Raw genomic sequence first — 19,359 nt, forward strand, 5'->3', positions numbered from 1 at the left:
ACAACGTTTGTACATGCCAAAACCATTTAAACTGCCTACTCACATTGACTGCATCTAGACCACAGACCTCCATACTCCTACTATCCATGTACCTATCCAATCGTCTCTTAAACGTTGCAATCAAACTCGCATGCACCACTTGTGCTGGCAGCTCATTCCACACTCTCACGACCCTCTCAGTGAAGAAGTTTCCCCTCATATTCCTCCTAAACTTATCACATTTCACCCTTAACCCATGACCTCTGGTTGTAGTCCCACCCAACCTCATTGGAAAAAGCCTCCTTGCAGTTACCCTATCTACACTCTTCATAATTTTGTATGCCTCTATCAAATCTCCTCTCAATCTTCTACATTCCAAGGAATGCAGTCCTAACTATTCATTCTTTCCTTATGACTCAGGTCTTCCAGACCTGGTAACATCTTTGTAAATTTTCTCTGTACTCTTTCAACCTTGTTAACATCTTTCCTATAGGTAGCTGACCTAAACTGCACCCAATACAGGTTTCCCCCGCCATCCGAAGGTAGAGCGCTCCTGTGAAACGGTTCGTAAGTCGAAATGTCGTAAAGTGAAGAAGCAATTACCATTTATTTATATAGGAAAAATTTGTGAGCGTTCGCAGACCCAAAAATAACCTACCAAATCATGCCAAATAACACATAAAACCTAAAATAACAGTAACATATAGTAAAAGCAGGAATGATATGACAAATACACAGCCTATATAAAGTAGAAATACTTTTCCACAATCATTACCGCACTGTTCTCCGTAGCAAAAATCTCGCGCAAGCGCTGTCAGCAGTAAATCTCACGCAACTGCTATTGGCAAAAACACAGCACGAGCACTCTTCAGTAATCTTTAAGCTGTGAAGCTGCCAAATCATACCAAATAACATGTAAAAATACACAGCCTGTATAAAGTAGAAATAATGTATGTACAGTGTAGTATCACTTACCAGAATTGTTTCAGCGCTGAGCACACAGAGATGGTGTGTTAGACTGAGTCGTCGCAGGTTGGGTGGTGCAATGGTCCCCACCCTCCAGGCCGCCGACAGATACCGAACCACAAAGCATGCAGGGGTCCAGCGGTAGCCGGGAGGCATCCAGCACATCTTTAAGAAAAAAGCCGAAATAAACATGCTAATTAATTAAGTGTTGGGCGGCACCTAACTAATTAGCATATTTATTTCAGCTTTTTTCTTAAAGATGTGCTGTGTGCTACCGCTGCATTCTCGGCGAATCGCGGGGTGGTGAGACACTGGGGTGTCATCTCGTCATCTGTTTCCATTAGAGCAGGCAGTTCATCTTCTCCTATGACTGCCTGCCTCAATGTCGAAGGTTGAGGTTCGTCGTCTGCTGTGGCTGATGTGGAAGGCTTGCTTGACTGCTGAGCCTCGCACATTCTTCTATCACACAGTTCTTTAATAAGGACTCAAACCATCCTGCAAATATCCCCCAAACCAACGTACCCTTTCAAAATCAAAGTCGTACTTTATCATTACTCATTCGGTTTCAATTGTTATCCTTTTTTCTTGCAATTGCATCAGCTCTTCATCTGTCAGTTCTTGGTCATGGGATGCCAAAACCTCTTCAACATAATGTTTGTGAGCTTCCACAAGCCAAACTCACGTTGTCTTTACTTCATTCACCACAATCAAAACACTTAATTATGTTTAGTTTTACGCTGAGTGTAACACCCTTACAAGCTCTTTCAGGCTTTTCCGATACCATAGAACTCATCTTGCAAACGGCTGCTCCCAGGCACGTGTTAAAGCAAAGCAGTTCCCAATCCGGGGGAGAGCGGCTGCTCGGGGCGCGCTCTGCCTTTTATCGCGCGCTGAATTTTTTTCCATAACAGTGAAAACACCTTCTGAAAGCGAAAGTAGGGTACTAATGTAGGTCTTTCGTAACAGTGAGGTTTCATAAAGCGAACATTCGAAAAGCGGGAGACACCTGTACCTTAGAACTCATCTTGCAAACGGCTGCTCACAGGCACGTGTTTAAGCAATGCCGGCGAGAATGCAGTTCCAAATCCGGGGGAAAGCGGCTGCTCAGGGCGCACGCTGCCTTTTATCGCGCGCTGATTTCCCCCGCATGCTGCTTTTTTTTTGTAACAGTGAGGTTTCGTAAAATGAACGTTCGAAAAGCGGGGGACACCTGTACACCAAATTAACCCTCACCAATGTCTTATACAACTTCAACATAACATCCCTTCTCCTGTACTCATTACATCGATTTATGAAGGCCAATATGCCAAAAGCTTTCTTTATAACCTTATCTACCTGTGAATTTTGGACCTGTACTCCCAGATCCGTTAGTTCTATCACACTCCTCAGTGCCCTACTGTTCACAGTGTAAGACTTACCCTGTTTGGTCCTGCCAAAGTGCAACACCTCACATTTGTCTGCATTAAAGTTCATTGCCACTTTCAGCCCATTTTTCCAGCTAATGCAGATCCCTCTGTAAGCCACGATGGCTTTCCTCACTGTCCACTAATTTTCTGATCCAGTTAACCACATTATCATTGATATAGATGGCAAACAACAAATGACCCAGCACCGATCCCTGCAGCATACCACTAATCACAGGACTCCATTCAGGGAGACAACCCTCTACTAGCACTCTCTGACTTCTCCCACAAAGCCAATATCTAATGCAATTAACTACCTTATTCTGAATACCGAGCGACTGAACCTTCTTGACAAACCTCCCGTGTGGGACCTTGTTAAATGCCTTAAAATTCATGTTAACAACATCCACTGGCTTCTTTTCTACTTCCTTGAAAAACTCTAAGACTGGTTGGACATGGCCTACCATGCACCAAAGCCATGCTGACTATCCTTAATCAGCCCATGTCTTCACAAATATTTGTATATCTGGTCCCTTATGTGCCATGTCGTATAACGTGAGCAACCATGGTCTTTCCATGACCATGGTTGTACTTGGCAAAACGTTTCTACAGAAGAAGTTTGATATTGCCTTCTGGGCAGTGTCTTTACAAGACAGGTGACCCCAGCCATTATCAATACACTTCAGAGATTACCTGAAATCAGTGGTTGTATAACCAGGACTTGTAATATGCACCAGCTGCTCATGCGACCATCCACCACCTGCTCCCATGATTTCACATGCCCCTGGTTTCGGGGAGGGTGCTAAACATGTGCTACACCTATGCCATCATTATACCTGCTATTTCCTCTACTATAATATTGACTGCCCCCCACGAGCCAGCCTTTAGAAAATAGTAGTTTTCCAAGCAAGAGAATATTCCAGTGTATAAATTGCCAGCCGCCTTTTTCTGTTAGACTAAGATTTGATTGCCCATGTCCAAGTTTATATTAGGTCCTTTTCACCCATTTTACCCCGTGCTGAGGACCTAGATTGGTTCCAGGTTAAGTATTCTCTTGATATACAGGGATCAGCCTTGATTTCAAATCATTCATGGCTTTGATCTTCCCTCTGTCCATAATTTCTTCATCTTGTCACCATCTGGAATACTTTAACTTATTGCATTCTGGCTTCTTGATTATAATTAACCTGCCATTGGCAGCTTGTAGGCTCCAAGCTGTTCAATGTAATCCTTAAAACTCTTCACTGCTCTTTATTTAACACAGCCCTGCTCCCATCTATGTTTAAGATTAACCTAGATTTTTTACAAAGCTTTGGTCACCTGTGGCTTGATATTAGTAATCCTTGGTAAAACTATTTGCTAAGTACTGTTTCAAAGTTCAAAAGTTCAAAGTACATTTGTTATCAAAGTGTTGTGTACCATATACAACCTTGAGATTCATCTTGTAGGTAGCCACAAAACAAAGAAACAACAGAATCCATGAAAAAATCCCACACAACAAAGACCATCAAATATTCAATGGACATAAAAAGAATAAATCGTACAAACAATTTTAAAAAAAGTTAAACAAATAACACACAGAACATGAATTGCAGAGTCCCCAAAACCCACGGAGCCAGTTCAGCACTGAGGTGAATGTTAGCTGTAGGCCACAGCTGTGAAATCAGTTCAGCGTTTATGTGAATAAAAATCTCAGAGTAGTAAGCTGAACACTGGTTCATACTTTGCCCTGGGCCTCGACGCCTTAATCTTTTAATCTGGCTCACACTTAAATCAGCCAAACATCAGTTTGTTTTTTGCTCTTGGACCAAGGTCCCACTGCTTCAATGTGACCTTGAATCCACTCTAGCAATGGTTGCCACAGCCAAGCCTGCATTCGCAAGAGTATTTATACATTTTGAGTTTTTCTTAAATTCTCCATAAAAATTACAAACATACCTTTTGTATAGATAATTTTCAAAATTAGCAATGTTTGAAAAAACAAATTTGATTGTAATCTAAACTTGTATGGCGTGTTTCAAAAGTCATAAACTGGAAGCTTAACCAATAAAAGAATTAGCCCTGTGAATAGGTGGCATGTACCATTATAAGCAGTTCTAAGAAATTTAATTTGGTATCACCAAGATTTGATATTTAGTATGTATATGTAGAAAATAAAACCAATAGTAATTAACAAATGTGTAAGAGGGCCTTAATTTATTGGACTTTTTTCTCTTGTTATTTCAGCATGTATGGCAAAAAATGCTTCTATTATTTTTTAAATGACAACCTTAATTCAGTGTTTTTTTATTAATTCTGTATTATAATTTTGACTTCTGTTTCTTTCAGACTAAAAATGGATACATCTTGCTCTTTGACATTGTATATTCAGGACAAGAGAAATACTTATATGAACCAGTGTATCCCAAGTGAGTTTTAACTTTTAATTTTGAAATAGCTTTGTTGTTCAGTTGCTGATTTGTCTTGACATTGATTACATGGCTGAAGGTTTAATTCTGTTTTGCGTAAGCTCCATCCAGATTACTTTTCAATTAAACTCAGGCTTGGAATCAAATTCTCGATTTCTCCCCATGTATGAAATTATTAGTATGCCATCACACCCACCTTATTTTCCTTGATGTGACAGAACATCACTCCTGTTCTCCCTGAGTTATGTCCGCCGCCTCTATCATCTTTTTCCATTCAGAATTGGCTGTTCAGAACAGCGTCATGTGTATGTGACTGGGAGAGGGGTGCACTTAACATTCAGGGCCCAAGCCCAATATTCTGATAAAGGTCAGATATTATAAAATCCTCATTTTCCACAGAATTTATAAAGGCCTTAATCCTTAAAGCATTTGTTGAAGTAAACTGGGTAGCTTCAAAAGAGCTGGGGCTACTTAGATATAGGTTCAAAGTGAAAAAGAATAATTCTTATAACATCATTACTGTAAACTGAGATGTGACTAATAATCAAGTTCATTGGTTAAACATAGAAAATCATAGAAACAAAGAAAACTTACAGCACAATACAGGCCCTTCGGCCCTCAAAGTTGTGCCGCACATGTCCCTACCTTAGAAATTACTAGGCTTACCCATAGCCCTCTATTTTTCTAAGCTCCATGTACCTATCCAAAAGTCTCTTTAAAAACCCCTATTGTATCCGCCTCCACCACCGTTGCTGGCAACCCATTCCACGCACTCACTCTGAGTTTAAAAAAAACTTACTCCTAACATTTCCTCTGTACCTACTCCCCAGCACCTTAAACCTGTATCCTCTTGTGGCAACCGTCTCAGCCCTGGGAAAAAGCCTTTGACTATCCACACGATCAATGCCTCTCATCATCTTGGTTACGCCAAGGTTTCAAATATCCTACAGACAGAAAGGTGAAACAAAAATCAAAGAAGATTGTGGATAGTGTCAAGTATTAACATGGCTTGTACTCTTCATTGCCTGTCTTTTATGCATACACTACCTATACTGAGGCCAAGTTTTGCAGACTCTGACAGTTTAGCCAATCATTTCACAGCACTGGAAAGTTTTTAAAATGCTTATGGTTGCTAAAATACAGGGAGAAGAGAAATGACCCAACACTTTGGTACTTTTCACTAATAGTCTCAGTAAACTCAACCCTAGTATTTTAATTGCCTATTTAAGTCATTTCAGCTTTTCTCTAAATTCCAGAGTACATCAGAATGCTGCTGTGATAATGTGCTGTGTATTAAATCTGTCCCCAGCAAGACAGTTGTACAGCTCAATATCAGTGTTAAAATCAATTAACAACTCTGATAGTAGTTTCATATAAATGCATGTTTTTGGTGATAAGTCTGTAAGACAAGAGTTTTTTTCTATTTTGTACAATATTTTAAGTGTATCCATATTAAAATTTAACTAGATATTTTATCAGCAAATTTTGAAACAAGCAGCAAGCATAATACCAACATAAGGTACATGGACTATGCAATACCCTCTTTGAAGATAAGCTTTAGTGTCTTTTATTTGTTGCAAAACAAACACCATGACAAGGATAAATAAGGATTAAAAACTGAATCTGACTTCAGTAAGGGTATTAATATAAGGTAACAAGAGTAACTGCCATAATGATCAGAATCATTACAAAGTCAAGAAATTGAAATTTGTATAAAAGATGGGCAAGTCTGACAAGCAAAATCAGAGGGAAAATGAAATAAGGAAATGTGGCTGAATGACTCTATCAACCAGCATGTCTTTGGGATGCTGGAAGAAACTGAAGAACCTGCAGGAAACCCATGTAATGGCAGGGAAAATGTGCAACTCCGCACAGATAGCAACAGAGGTCAGGATTAAACACTGATCTCTTGCTGAATTACTATTTCATGTTTAATCAGCATTATTGAATATGTTAATGAGATCAAGGAATTGCAGTAAATATTCCCCACATGCATTTGCAGAAAGCATTTAATAAAGAAAAGGATGATTAGCAAACTTTATTGAATAAAATGTTAATAGCAGCATGAATAAGAAATTGATCTGCCAGAAAGCAAGGTCATGATAAAATTGAGCTTTTTTTTTCATTCATTATCTTGCCACAGGACGGAGACTTGGTTCAAGCCTTCCCGAGTTTGGCAGGGGCTCAGGGCAGACTAACCACAGCTGTTCAGATTTAGGAATTTGCTGTGATGGTGCCCACTGCAAGCCCAGAACTCTCCACCAAGGTGCAGTGATATATCACCTTCAATTTCTCTGTAAAGAATTCATCACCTGCAGACTTTAGCATGCCAAGCTATATCTACCATTATACTGAGTTATTTTTTTAAACCTACTTAAAAAGAACCAGCTTAAGCTGATCTGAATACCAAAGCTGATATTGTCCAATCCCATCAAGCTCGGGTCATGATGCCTGGTTCTAGATGGAAAATTCCAAATATAGACAAAAGAGCTAAATTCTAGAAGTGAGGTGAAAGTGACTGCCCTTGACATCTAGGCTGCATTTGACCAGCTAGCTTTTTACAACCTGTAAAACTAAAAACACTGAGCATCAAGAGCAAAATACTCCTGTGGCTGGAGTTGTCCCTTGAAGAAAAGGTGTTCATGATTATGGAAGTCAGTCATCCCAATCCAGAATATCATTAGAGGAGTTGCTTCGGGCAGTGCCCTAAGTTCAATTACTTTCAGTTGATTCATCAGTGACTTTTCCTGTCAAATGGGATGTTTGATATAACACAATGTTCATTTGTGGCTTCTCAGAAAAGTAAGCCACCCACATTTTCATGGAGCAAGATTCAGACAACATGTAATTGTAGATTGACAAATAAGAAGAAACATGCACCTCAGTGAAGGTGTCAAAGATGATCTCCAACAAGGAAGCCTAATCCAGCATGGCCATGAAGTGACACCACCATTATGAGCTCCCCCACAATTAGCAACTTGGTATTATTGTTTATCAGAGACTAGACAGGAGCAGTCGCATAAATTGCTTGCCTCCTAACACTCGAAAGACCTAATTCAGGTACCTTACAGAATGTTCTCCACTTGCCTGAAAGATCACAGATCAAAGAACTACCTGACACAACCTTAAATCCTGTGTTAATTTCCTTCACCTGAGGCACACTGTGCTTGCAGTGCGTACTATCTGCAAAATCCACCCAATCTACTTCTGGCAACTTACAAGCTCTAAGAGAGCAAAGGCAATAGGTGCGTAGGAACACCATCATCTGCATGTTTCTCCGTCACACGCTATCCTGATTTGAAAATGTAGTATATTTCATCTGTGCAACATCAGTGTGAACAAAAGACTATGTGGTTCAAGAAGGTGATTCAGCACCCTCTTCATAAAGACAGTCAGCAATAGCCTCGAAATTAAAAAAAACTACCCCCATGAAACTCAAAATAAATCTAGTTAGAAAATCATTGGTTTAGATTCCTTTTGTTAATGCCTTCATGTATTTCACTTTTATAACAAAGTTGTTTTGAGGGTGAAATGAATTTCAGATCTTCACATGATGACATCAAGTAATTGAATCTTGAGTGTTATCATTTTGCAAAAGTACTTAGAAGAATTTAAGTTGTTTTAAAGACATAAGTAGAACAGCTTTAAATGCCAACTTGTCTTATGGGAGGTGAAGTATTGTTATTGTACTAGCAATTTTGTATACTGTATATAATCAGAAAGGTGATGAGATTGGAGAGACGAGAATGAAAGGGAACAAATACAAGATTGGCTATTGGTCTTACATCTGCCTGCCATATCTGAAAGTATAACTTTTGTATCAGTTTTAAAAAGTTAAGCGTGCTGTTGCATGTGCCAGCTACAGTGTGTTCCAACATGTTGATTTAATAAACATATTATAACCTGTTAAATAATTATTGAATTGTGAATTGTTTAGCAACGTACGTTTTCACAAGTTGAAATCAATTTCCTTGCCTTATAACAGTGAAAGCAAGTGAGGGGAGAATATGCAATTAACAATGATTTCATCTGGTAAAGGAGGCTTGTCCTGAATCACTTCCCCAACATCGTATTTTTTTCCAGAGTTCAAAGATAACTCAAGCAAATAGCTCCGTTACTTGAGCTGAGAAATATTTTTGATATTTGATACAATGAAAAAAATTGTAATTCCATTGATTTTTGTCAATTGACCCATTTCTAATAGTTCTATATATTTATAAATAATTTCAAATTTACAGTGAAAATGTTTCTAGATATTCAATAATTACAGGGTTTTACTGTAGATAATGCATGGAATCATGAAGTTCAATAACATTCTCTGTCAGGATTTTTACTATTTAATGCTATTTACTTGTTTGTCTAATTGTGTTCTAAGTTAATAAAAATGGATTTATGTTCATACAGCAACTTTAATATCATTAAGTTACATGTAATGACCAAAACTAAACCTTTGTGGAGTTACTGCAGTGCAGGTGCTCAACATAATGATGATAGCAAACTGTCAAAAATATCATAAAATCTGGCAAGTGAAAATCATTTATAAATTTAATAGCGATTTACAGTATACAGTTAATGAAGAGACAAAGGGTTCAACGACACTAAGGGTTTTATTTGACTAAAACAATTTTGATTTACCAGTTCGTTTGTAATGATAGTTTCCCTTTAATTTATTGTCTTTTCCATGGTCTATGCAAATTAAGTTTTGTAAAACTACCAGATCTGCATGGTTATGGTTCAACTCTTAATTTTTTTGGACACACTTAATTATGTTCTGCACAGGAAAATAACCAGAATTAGGAAACACTATACTAAGAATGCCTGGTGGCTTGACTGTTATAGTGAGCCTGGGAAAATAGCGTCTGCTGCAAATGAGCTAAATTATGTTGGCTGGTTATCTCATACAGACTTGAAATCTGGCATGGTCATAGTATTGGAGATTTGTACTTTATTTAGAGACACCATTTTTGAGATAGAGTTTTCCATAGAATATGGCATGCCTTTTCATTTTAACTGCTTAATGCTGTCACTAAGTTATAGTATATGATTTACTAACATATTAGGTGCACCAAGTCTTAAACTGTTGTAAAGTATGAGAAAAGTGTGTCAATTGAAGATTTTGCAAAAGAACAGAGACCAGATTTCATTTTCTTCAATTTGCTTCACTAGAGCACCTCATCAAACGTGATGCTGATGTGGCAACAAAGTTCAAACTTCTTTCACTTGTTGACTGTACTATGGACCTAGCTGCTTTTAATGCTGTTTAATAATCATATCCTGCATGCCTATTTTATGACTTGTGAATGATATGACTTAAAGTTCAAAAGTTCAAAGTAAAATTTATTATCAGAACACAAAATATGTCACCAAATACAATCCTGAGATTCTTTTTCCTATGGGTATATTCAGCAAATCTATAGAATAGTAACTAACAGGATCAATGAAAGAGCAAGTGCGTAGAAGACAACGAACTGTGCAAGTGTGAATATAAGTAAATTGCAAAAAATAACGAGAGCATGGAATGACAAGATAAAGTGAGATCATTGGTTATGGAAACATCTCAATAGATGGGAGTGCATTTACTAGTTCTTGTATGTTATATACAAGATTACAACATAGTGTTGAGTTTCAGATAATTTTCTAACTTTTAAGAAAAGGATTGCAAATCATTTCTTGGTTTTAGTTTTTATCACCATGAAGGATATAATTACTAAGGAATGGAAAGATTTTTAAAATCTTATTTCTCTCCTTTCTGCCCGCAATAAAATCCAGCTTACTCGTATTGGGTATTACCATTGAACCATATAACATTACAGCACAGAAACAGGCCTTTTGGCCCTTCTTGGCTGTGCCGAACCATTTTTCTGCCTAGTCCCACTGACCTGCACCTGGACCATATCCCTCCATACACCTCTCATTCATGTACCTGTCCAAGTTTTTCTTAAATGTTAAAAGTGAGGCCGCATTTACCACTTCATCTGGCAGCTCATTCCACGCTCCCACCACCCTCTGTGTGAAGAAGCCCCTCCCCCAATGTTCCCTTTAAACTTTTCCCCCTTCACCCTTAACCCTTGTCCTCTGGTTTTTTCTCCCCTAGCCTCAGTGGAAAAAGCCTGCTTGCATTCACTGTATCTATACCCATCATAATTTTATATACCTCTATCAAATCTCCTCTCATTCTTCTACGCTCCAGGGAATAAAGTCCTAACCTATTCAACCCTTCTCTGTAACTCTGTTTCTTAAGTCCCAGCAATATCCTTGTAAACCTTCTCTGCACTCTTTCAACCTTATTAGTATCCTTCCTGTAAATTGGTGACCAAAACTGCACACAATACTCCAAATTTGGCCTCACCAATGCCTTATACAGCCTCACCAATGCCTTATACAACCTCACCATAACACCCCAACTCTTATACTCAATACTTTGATTAATAAAGGCCAATGTACCAAAAGCTCTCTTTACGACCCTATCTACCTGTGACGCCACTTTTAGGGAATTTTGTGTCTGTATTCCCAGATCCCTCTGTTCTACTGCACTCCTCAGTGCCTTACCATTTACCCTGTATGGTCCTAACTAACTAACCTCCCATGCGGGACCTTGTCAAAGGCCTTACTGAAGTCGATGTAGACAATATCCACTGCCTTCCCTTCATCCATTTTCCTGGTAACCTCCTCGAAAAACTCTAATAGATTGGTTAAACATGACCCACCATGTACAAAGCCATGTTGACGCTCTCTAATGTCCCTGTCTATCCAAATACTTGTAGATCCTATCTCTCAGTACTCCTTCCAATAATTTACCTAGTACCAACGTCAAACTTACTGGCCTATAATTTCCCGGATTACTTTTAGAGCCTTTTTTAAGTAACGGAACAACATGAGCTATCCTTCAATCCTCCGGCACCTCACCTGTAGATACCAACATTTTAAATATACCTGCCAGGGCCCCTGCAATTTCAACACTAGTCTCCTTCAAGGTCCGAGGAAATACCCTGACAAGTCCTGGGAATTTATCTACTCTGATTTGCCTCAAGATAGCAAGCACCTCCTGCTCCTCAATCTGTATAGGTTCTATGACATCACTATTTGTTTGCCTCGTTTCCATTGACTCCATGCCAGTTTCCTTTGTGAATACAGATGCAAAAATCCCATTTAAGATCTCTCCCATTTCTTTTGATTCCATACATAGCCAACCACTCTGATCTTCAAGAGGACCAATTTTATCCCTTACTATCCTTTTGCTCTTAATATACCTGTAGAAGCTCTTTGGATTATCCTTCACCTTGACTGCCAAAGCAACTTCATGTCTTTTAGCCTTCCTGATTTCTTTCTTAGGAGTTTTTTTTTTGCACTTTTTATACTCAAGCACCTTATTTGCTCCCTGTTTCCTATACATATCATACATCTCTCTCTTCTTCTTTATCAGAGTTCCAATATCCCTTGAGAACCAAGATTCTTTATTCTTATTCACTTTGCCTTTGACAGGAACATACAAACTCTGTACTCAAAATTTCTCCTTTGAAGGCCTCCCACTTACCAATCACATCCTTGCCAGGGAACAACCTGTCCCAATCCACGCTTTTTAGATCCTTTCTCATTTCTTCAGATTTGGCCTTTTTCCAGTTTAGAACCTCAACCCGAGGACCAAATCTATCTTTATCCATGATCAAGTTGAAACTAATGGTGTTATGATCACTGGAACCAAAGTGTTCCCCTACACACACTTCTGTCACCTGTCCTAACTAGTTTCCTAATAGGAGATCTAATATTGCATCCTTTCTAGTTGGTACCTCTATATATTGATTTAGAAAACTTTCCTGAACATATTTTACAAACTCTAACCCGTCTAGACCTTTAACAGTATGGTAATCCCAATCAATTATTATGGCCACTTTCAAGAAGTAAAATTCCCTTAATTATTTGTTCTTAACCATTACCCTACATTAGCTACTATTCCATAATTCTGTTTAACAGCAGGCACAGCACAATGGGCCAAACAGTTTCCTTAGCTGCAACAATGTCAAATGATCGGGTAATGATTTTTGAATTGAGTATTAAGATTTGGGATATCATATTGAAACTATACAAAACAGTTGTCATGCTGTGATTATGTAATGATCTGGTCACCACACTGCAGGAAGGGTGTGGTAGCATAAGAAATGGTGTAGAAGAAATTCACCAGGATGTTGCCAGTATTTGAAGGCTGCAATAATGAGGAGAGATTGAATAAGCAGGGTTATTTCTCACTGGGACATAGGAGGTTGTGTTTATAAAACTGCGAGGCATAACTATGTGAGAATGATGTGAGCAGGTGTATTAGTTTAGGTACTGTAGGCATCAAGGTTAGAATGGATGATTTGAGCCAAAAGGTCAATTACTAAGCTGTACAACTCTGTCTCTATTAGTTTAACTGTTTTCTTTCTTGTCTTGACCATGCTCAGATATGTCATTAATGACATTGAGAAAATACGAGGTCATCACCTTTTGTAGAGAAAGTGGAAATAGAATGTTTTAAATGCTGAGATATGGAGCAAAGGGGCCTGGATATTTTTGCATATGGATCACAAAGTTATTATGCAGCTGTGAGAAGAAATTGTGAAGATAGATGACATGCTTTTCAGCATCTGGGTAGATGTCTGATACACTTCTTAGATCTCAAACTAAGGGTTGGCCATTTAGGACTGAGTTTTGAAGAAATTTCTTTGCTCAGAGGATAGTGAGTCTTTAGACTCTACCAAAAGGAATTATGAAGAGAGTGCCGTTACTAGTCAGGGAAAATGTCACGCCAGTGCTCCATCAGGACAGACTGGAGAACCTGTCTAGTGAGGCGTTATGAGCGGAACTGAGAAATAAGAAAGGTATGACCATATTAATAGGGCTATATTACAGACCACCCAATAGTCTGCGGAATTTAGAGGAACAAATTTGTAAAGAGATCGCAGTCTATTGCGAGAAACATAAGGTTGTTACAGTAGGGGATTTTAACTTTCCACATATTGCCTAGGAATCCCAACCTGTAAAAGGACTAGATGGGATAGCGTTTGTCAGATAAGTTCAGGAAAATTTCCTTCATCAAGAAGTAGAAGTCCAAGCTAGAGAGCATGCAATACAGGTTTCCCCCACCATCCAAAGGTAGAGCGTTCCTATGAAACGGTTCGTAAGCCAGAATGTCGTAAAGCGAAGAAACAATTACCATTTATTTATATGGGAAAAATTTGTGAGCGTTCGCAGACCCAAAAATAACCTACCAAATCATGCCAAATAACACATAAAACCTAAAATAACAGTAACATATAGTAAAAGTAGGAATGCTATGATAAATACACAGCCTATATGAATTAGAAATACTTCTCTACAACGATTGCCTGCACTGTCCTTGGTAGCGAAAATCTCACGCAGGTGCTCTTGGCAGAAACACGGCGCAAGCGTCATCGGCAGAAAATCTCACGCAAGCGCTCTCCAGTAACCTTTAAGCTATGAAGCTGCCAAATCATACCAAATAACACATAAAAATACACAATTTATATAAAGTAGAAATAATGTATGTACAGTGTAGTTTCACTTACCGGAATTGGGACGGCGCCAAGCACACTGATGGTGGTGTGTTAGGCTGAGTCGGAGGTTGGGGTGGTGCAGTGGACTCCACCCTCCGGGCAGCGAACCGATACCGATCTGTGAAGCATGCAGGGGTACACGGTAGTCGGGAGGCATACAGCACATCTTTAAGAAAAAGGCCGAAATAAACAAGCTAATTAATTAGGTGCCGCCCGGCACGTAAATGTCGGCCCAGATCAGAGGCAATTGCCGATTACATAGAGCAAGTGAAATTGGCAATCGCTTCTGATCTGGGCTGACATTTACGTGCCGGGCGGCACCTAATTAATTAGCTTGTTTATTTCGGGTTTTTTCTTCAAGACGTGCTGGGTGCCTCCCAGCTACCGCTGCATTCTCTGCGAATCGGTATCTGTCCACGGCCCGGGGTTTGGGGTGGTGGGACACTGAGGTTTCGATTGTTATCCTTTCCTCTTCCAATTGCATCAGCTCTTCATCTATCAGTTCTTGGTCATGGGATGCCAAAACCTCTTCACATCATCTTCGTCAACTTCCACAAGCCAAACTCACTTTGTCCTTATTTCGTTCACCACGATCGAAATGTTTAATTATGTCTAGTTTTATGCTAAGTCTAACACCCTTACGAGCTCTTTTAGGCTTTTCCGATACTTTAGAACTCATCTTGCTAGTGGCTGCTCACAGGCACGTGTTTAAGCAATGACGGCTACAATGCAGTTCTGAATCCGGGGGAGAGCAGCTGCTCGGGACGCGCGCTGATTTTTATTACACGCTGCCTTTTTTCGTAACAGTGAGGTTTCGTAAAGCAAACGTTCGGAAAGCGGGGGACATCTGTACTGGATCTACTATTAGGGAACGAGACAGGGCAGGTGACAGAAGTTTGCTTACTGGAACACACTGCATCCAGTGACCACAATGCCATTAGTTTCAAAGTAAATATGTAAAAAAAAGTTTTTTTCTGGTTGCCTTTGCCAAAAAAATAGACTTATTTCAGATTTAAAGAACAATCAGAAAATCAAGTTTCTGATTGGTGATGAAAATAGATTATATCAGTAGAGCATTTTGTTTGCAATCAGATGCCTCAGTTCCTTAGTTTGACCACTTAAATATAGATATTGTTTCATTCAATAATCGTATGAATCCTAGCTATGCAATTTGGAATCATATTTGCTTTAACAAACTGTTTTTTTCATTTGTTATAGAGGAAACCCAAGAGTTAAGGTATCAACTGGTTACAAGGAAGAACAATGTGCTCCTTCCATAACTGTAGAGATGAAGAAGGTGCTAGATTTCCAAGCACAAATCACAAGGTAATCTTTGAATATGTTGCAAACTGCATTGTATATTTTTAAAATATTCGCTGTTTGTGATGCATTGAGATTTTCACTTTGTAGCTAGCTCTGATGCCACTTTTAAATGATCACTGACTAGATGCTTCTATGCTGTACTTTTCTATTCCATAAAATATCAAGGGTTACATTTTCTTTTACTTTCTATACAAATGAGGAATTGCAATGTGTATCTGTGATAACAGCCATTGAGCCACAAATGTATCTAGATTTTATCTTATAAGTATGACTTCTAATGGGGTCTTTAATACAACAGAATGTAATATTTGGTTAGTTAATTAATGGTTACGTTTTGGAGCTTCAAGAGATTTTTCAAGTAACTTCAGTGATGCTAACATGCATACATGAGCAAAATTAGAAGTTAATTTGCTGCCCCTGAAACAAATATTGGGTTATCCTTTTGATGTAATTTATGCCTGAAATATTTTCCATACTTTCTCAAGGGAATAGCACTTGGTTCAGCTTCATTAATATTTGTTAAATCAATCTTTTTACATGCTTATTTGGTCATCATAATTTTGCCCCTGTTACTGTCAAAAGCAAAGGCAATCTTTAATTATCTTCCTCACAGGAGATTTTCTTAATGGCCTAATAGAAATTCACCAAAATATTTGAGTTTTCAGACCAAAAGCAGAAAAAGCTAGAAGCACTCAGGAGGTCAGGGAGGTATTTGCAAATGGAGAAACAGGGTTTACTTTTCAGATTAACCTGAAATGTTAACTGTTTGTCTTTCCACATACTTTGCCTGACCTGCTGAGTGAGTCCGGCAATATTTTTTTGTGTTCCATTGGCCATCTTGATTAGATAGATCATAAGTATCTGGCATTTGTTCTGGAATACTGACACCTGTAATGTTACAGCAACAGGAAGAATGTCATTAGCATTGTTTCTAACAATTGTAAATAATGTCTCCAGACTGCAGTCAAATTCAAGGAATTTAATGTAGGATTTTTAATAAAAGTTGAGAATAGAATGTTTAGAATTGGATTTTCCTAGTTATAAACAATGTTTTTTTTTCTCTATTTGCAGTGGATTAAAGTTTCAATTTAAAATATATTTTTCTTCTTCCTAGTCTGCAGTCAATGCAGGATGATTTAGTAATCGCTACGAGTGATGGGATACTACATCTTATTCACTGGGATGGTTTAACAAATGGAAGAAAAGCCATTAATCTTCGTTCTGTTCCATTTTCTGTGGACCTCCAGTCATCACGAAGTAAGATGTTCACATTTTGTCATTCTGACCTGTGGTGATATTTGTCTAGCAAAGTTGCATTTTAAAATATCTATGCTTCCTGGATATAATAGACTGTGGGAAGGGGAGGATTATTATTTCATTCCAATTCACCCATCATGGCCCGTGTAAATTCTGTCACTCACAGAAGAATGATCGTAGTAGAAGCAGCCTCTCTTTAAGAGTGTAATAGAAATGGGCAGTCAATGTTTCAGGTCAGGACCCTTCATCATGACCAGTCCTACAGTCAAAATGAAGGGTCTGATCCTTAAAACATCGACTGTCTACTTCCTTCCATAGATGCTGCCTGACCTGTTGATTTCTTCCAGATCCTTGTAATAATCCACCATCCTCCTTTGAGTTGAGTTTGTATTGGGCACTTCGGGCCACTCAGCAATTAGTTGCTGGTTTGAATTGTTTGTTCAGCAAGGGCTGATGAGTATTTGGCAAACGGCACGGCACTCGCCCATTGTGGCCTGTGAGAAGACCATGTGACCATGTTTTAAAGATGGCACCAGAGAGCTGCAATTCTGTGCAGCTCCAAAGGGAATCATCATATATTCTCATTTAGGCTCACTACAGCTGAAATCTATAGTCACAGCCATAGATAGTTCAGTAAGAAATATTGTTTTAATTTTTTTTAAATCAATTGATCTTCAAAACCATCAATCTCTGGATTGCAGACCATCCAAGTAGCAAGTGCAGTTTCCCTTTTAAGAAAATGCAGCTGTTGGGCAAAATTGAAATACAGGGCCTCTACTCCCTGCCACCATCATGGTTAATGTACAATTTATGGGAAACAAAATTGAAGACCTCGGAGCAAGATTGCAGCACCAGAGGGCCATTACAAACTGCTGTGTACTTTGCTTCACTGAGATATGGCTCACTCTTAGCATTCCGGACACAGCACTTCAGTGCAAGGGGTTGACCTTCCATCACCTGGACCAGACCACAGCAACAGATAAAGGCAGAGGCAGCAGCATTTGCTTCATGATTAACTCATCGTGGTGCACAGACGTGGCAGTTTTATCTCAGTCCTACTTTCTGACCTTGAAGTCAAGTACCATCCATTCTATCTGCTGCGGGAGTTTTCTGCCATCATCCTGCTTGTCATGTGCGATCCACACCGACCAATTCAGGCTGGCACCGCAGGAGCTGAGCACTGTGATCAGCAGTCATGAGACAGTGCACCGTGATACCTTCCTGATCATTGCAGGGGCCTTCAACCAGGCTAGCTTGACCAGCTGCCACCAAAATGTCACCTGTGGAATCAGAGAAGCCAATACTCGAGCATTGTTTATCATCAAGAGCACTTACTATGCTGTCTCATCCCTGCACTTTGGTAAGTCTGATCACTTGGTGTACTTCTGCTCCCCACATACAGGCAGAAACTGACAGCCACAGTACCAATGGTGAGGACCATGAAGGTATAGTGAAGGGAGGCAGATGAGCGCTTATAGGACTGCTTTGAGTCGGTGGACTGGATCATATTCAGGGATTCATCTTTGGATTGGAATGAATATGACACAGTTGTCACGAACTTTATCAAGACCTGTGTGGGTTGAGTGTGTGCCTCTGAGAATATACATGCCCAAACCAGAAGCTGTGGATGAACTAGGAGATTCACACACTACTGAGGGCCACATCAGTGGTGTTCAAGACCTGCGATCCAGATCTCTACAAGAACTCCAGGTACAACCTATGCAAGACTACCCTAAGAATGGAAAAGCAATTCCCAGTGAAGTTAGAGACTGAATCTAATGCATGTCAGCTATGGCAGTGTTTGCAGGCCATTACTTACTACCAGCGAAACCTAACATCATAAATGCCAGTGATGCTTCAGTCCCAGATGAGCTGAATGCCTTTTATGCACACTTTGAAAGGGAGAATAAAACTATACCTGTGAAAATCCCTGCAACATCTGGCAACACTGGTATCTTACAGCATGATACTTTTTTTCTTCTTGACAGGTCCTTCATTAGAGTTTGAATTTGTATGTGTCCAGGATATGGAATACTGTGCAACCCTCGATGGTTTTGCTGTGGTTTTTGATGATGGTCGGATTGGGTTCATTGCTCCTGTGTCCAGTAGACTTGCAGCTGAGGTAAAATAAGTTTTAGATTGTAATGATATACAAAATAATACAGCATATTTTCATTTTATTTCAGGTGTTTAATTAATACTTGATGTTCCTGGCAGGAAGCTAAACTTTTTTCATTAAATTCAACAAATAGGATTTTTTCACTATTATTGCAGCCTTGTAGTATTAAAGTTTATAAGGGCTCTTCTTCTCATTTTGTCGTGTATTTTCCATTGACAAAGGTAAGCTACACCTTCCTAGAATTCAAAAAAGAAAGTAAAAACACCCCTATAGGAATAGTGGGCAAAAAGGAATTCAGCTTACAGAAAATTGCATATGGATGGTTTTCAAGGAACACAACTCCTCTCTAATAC

At 39.1% G+C, this 19,359-nt stretch overlaps 1 protein-coding gene across 4 annotated transcripts in view; it reads left to right on the plus strand.

Moving 5' to 3' along the window:
• The window catches only part of ric1 (RIC1 homolog, RAB6A GEF complex partner 1), a 152,194-nt gene that overhangs the window by 60,019 nt on the left and 72,816 nt on the right, over nucleotides 1-19,359 (plus strand). For 2 of the 4 annotated variants that reach the window (XM_072257986.1, XM_072257988.1), the window contains exons 3-6: nucleotides 4,677-4,756; nucleotides 15,526-15,633; nucleotides 16,745-16,887; nucleotides 18,876-19,009. In XM_072257986.1, coding sequence (XP_072114087.1) covers nucleotides 4,677-4,756; nucleotides 15,526-15,633; nucleotides 16,745-16,887; nucleotides 18,876-19,009 — 465 coding nt within the window. Of the gene's footprint in view, nucleotides 1-4,675; nucleotides 4,757-6,899; nucleotides 7,023-15,525; nucleotides 15,634-16,744; nucleotides 16,888-18,875; nucleotides 19,010-19,359 lie in introns of those variants that run through there. The other 2 variants (XM_072257987.1, XM_072257989.1) reach the window with 2 other exon arrangements.

The sequence above is a fragment of the Mobula birostris genome, chromosome 5 (assembly GCF_030028105.1).
Source record: "Mobula birostris isolate sMobBir1 chromosome 5, sMobBir1.hap1, whole genome shotgun sequence".
Lineage (NCBI taxonomy): Eukaryota > Metazoa > Chordata > Chondrichthyes > Myliobatiformes > Myliobatidae > Mobula > Mobula birostris.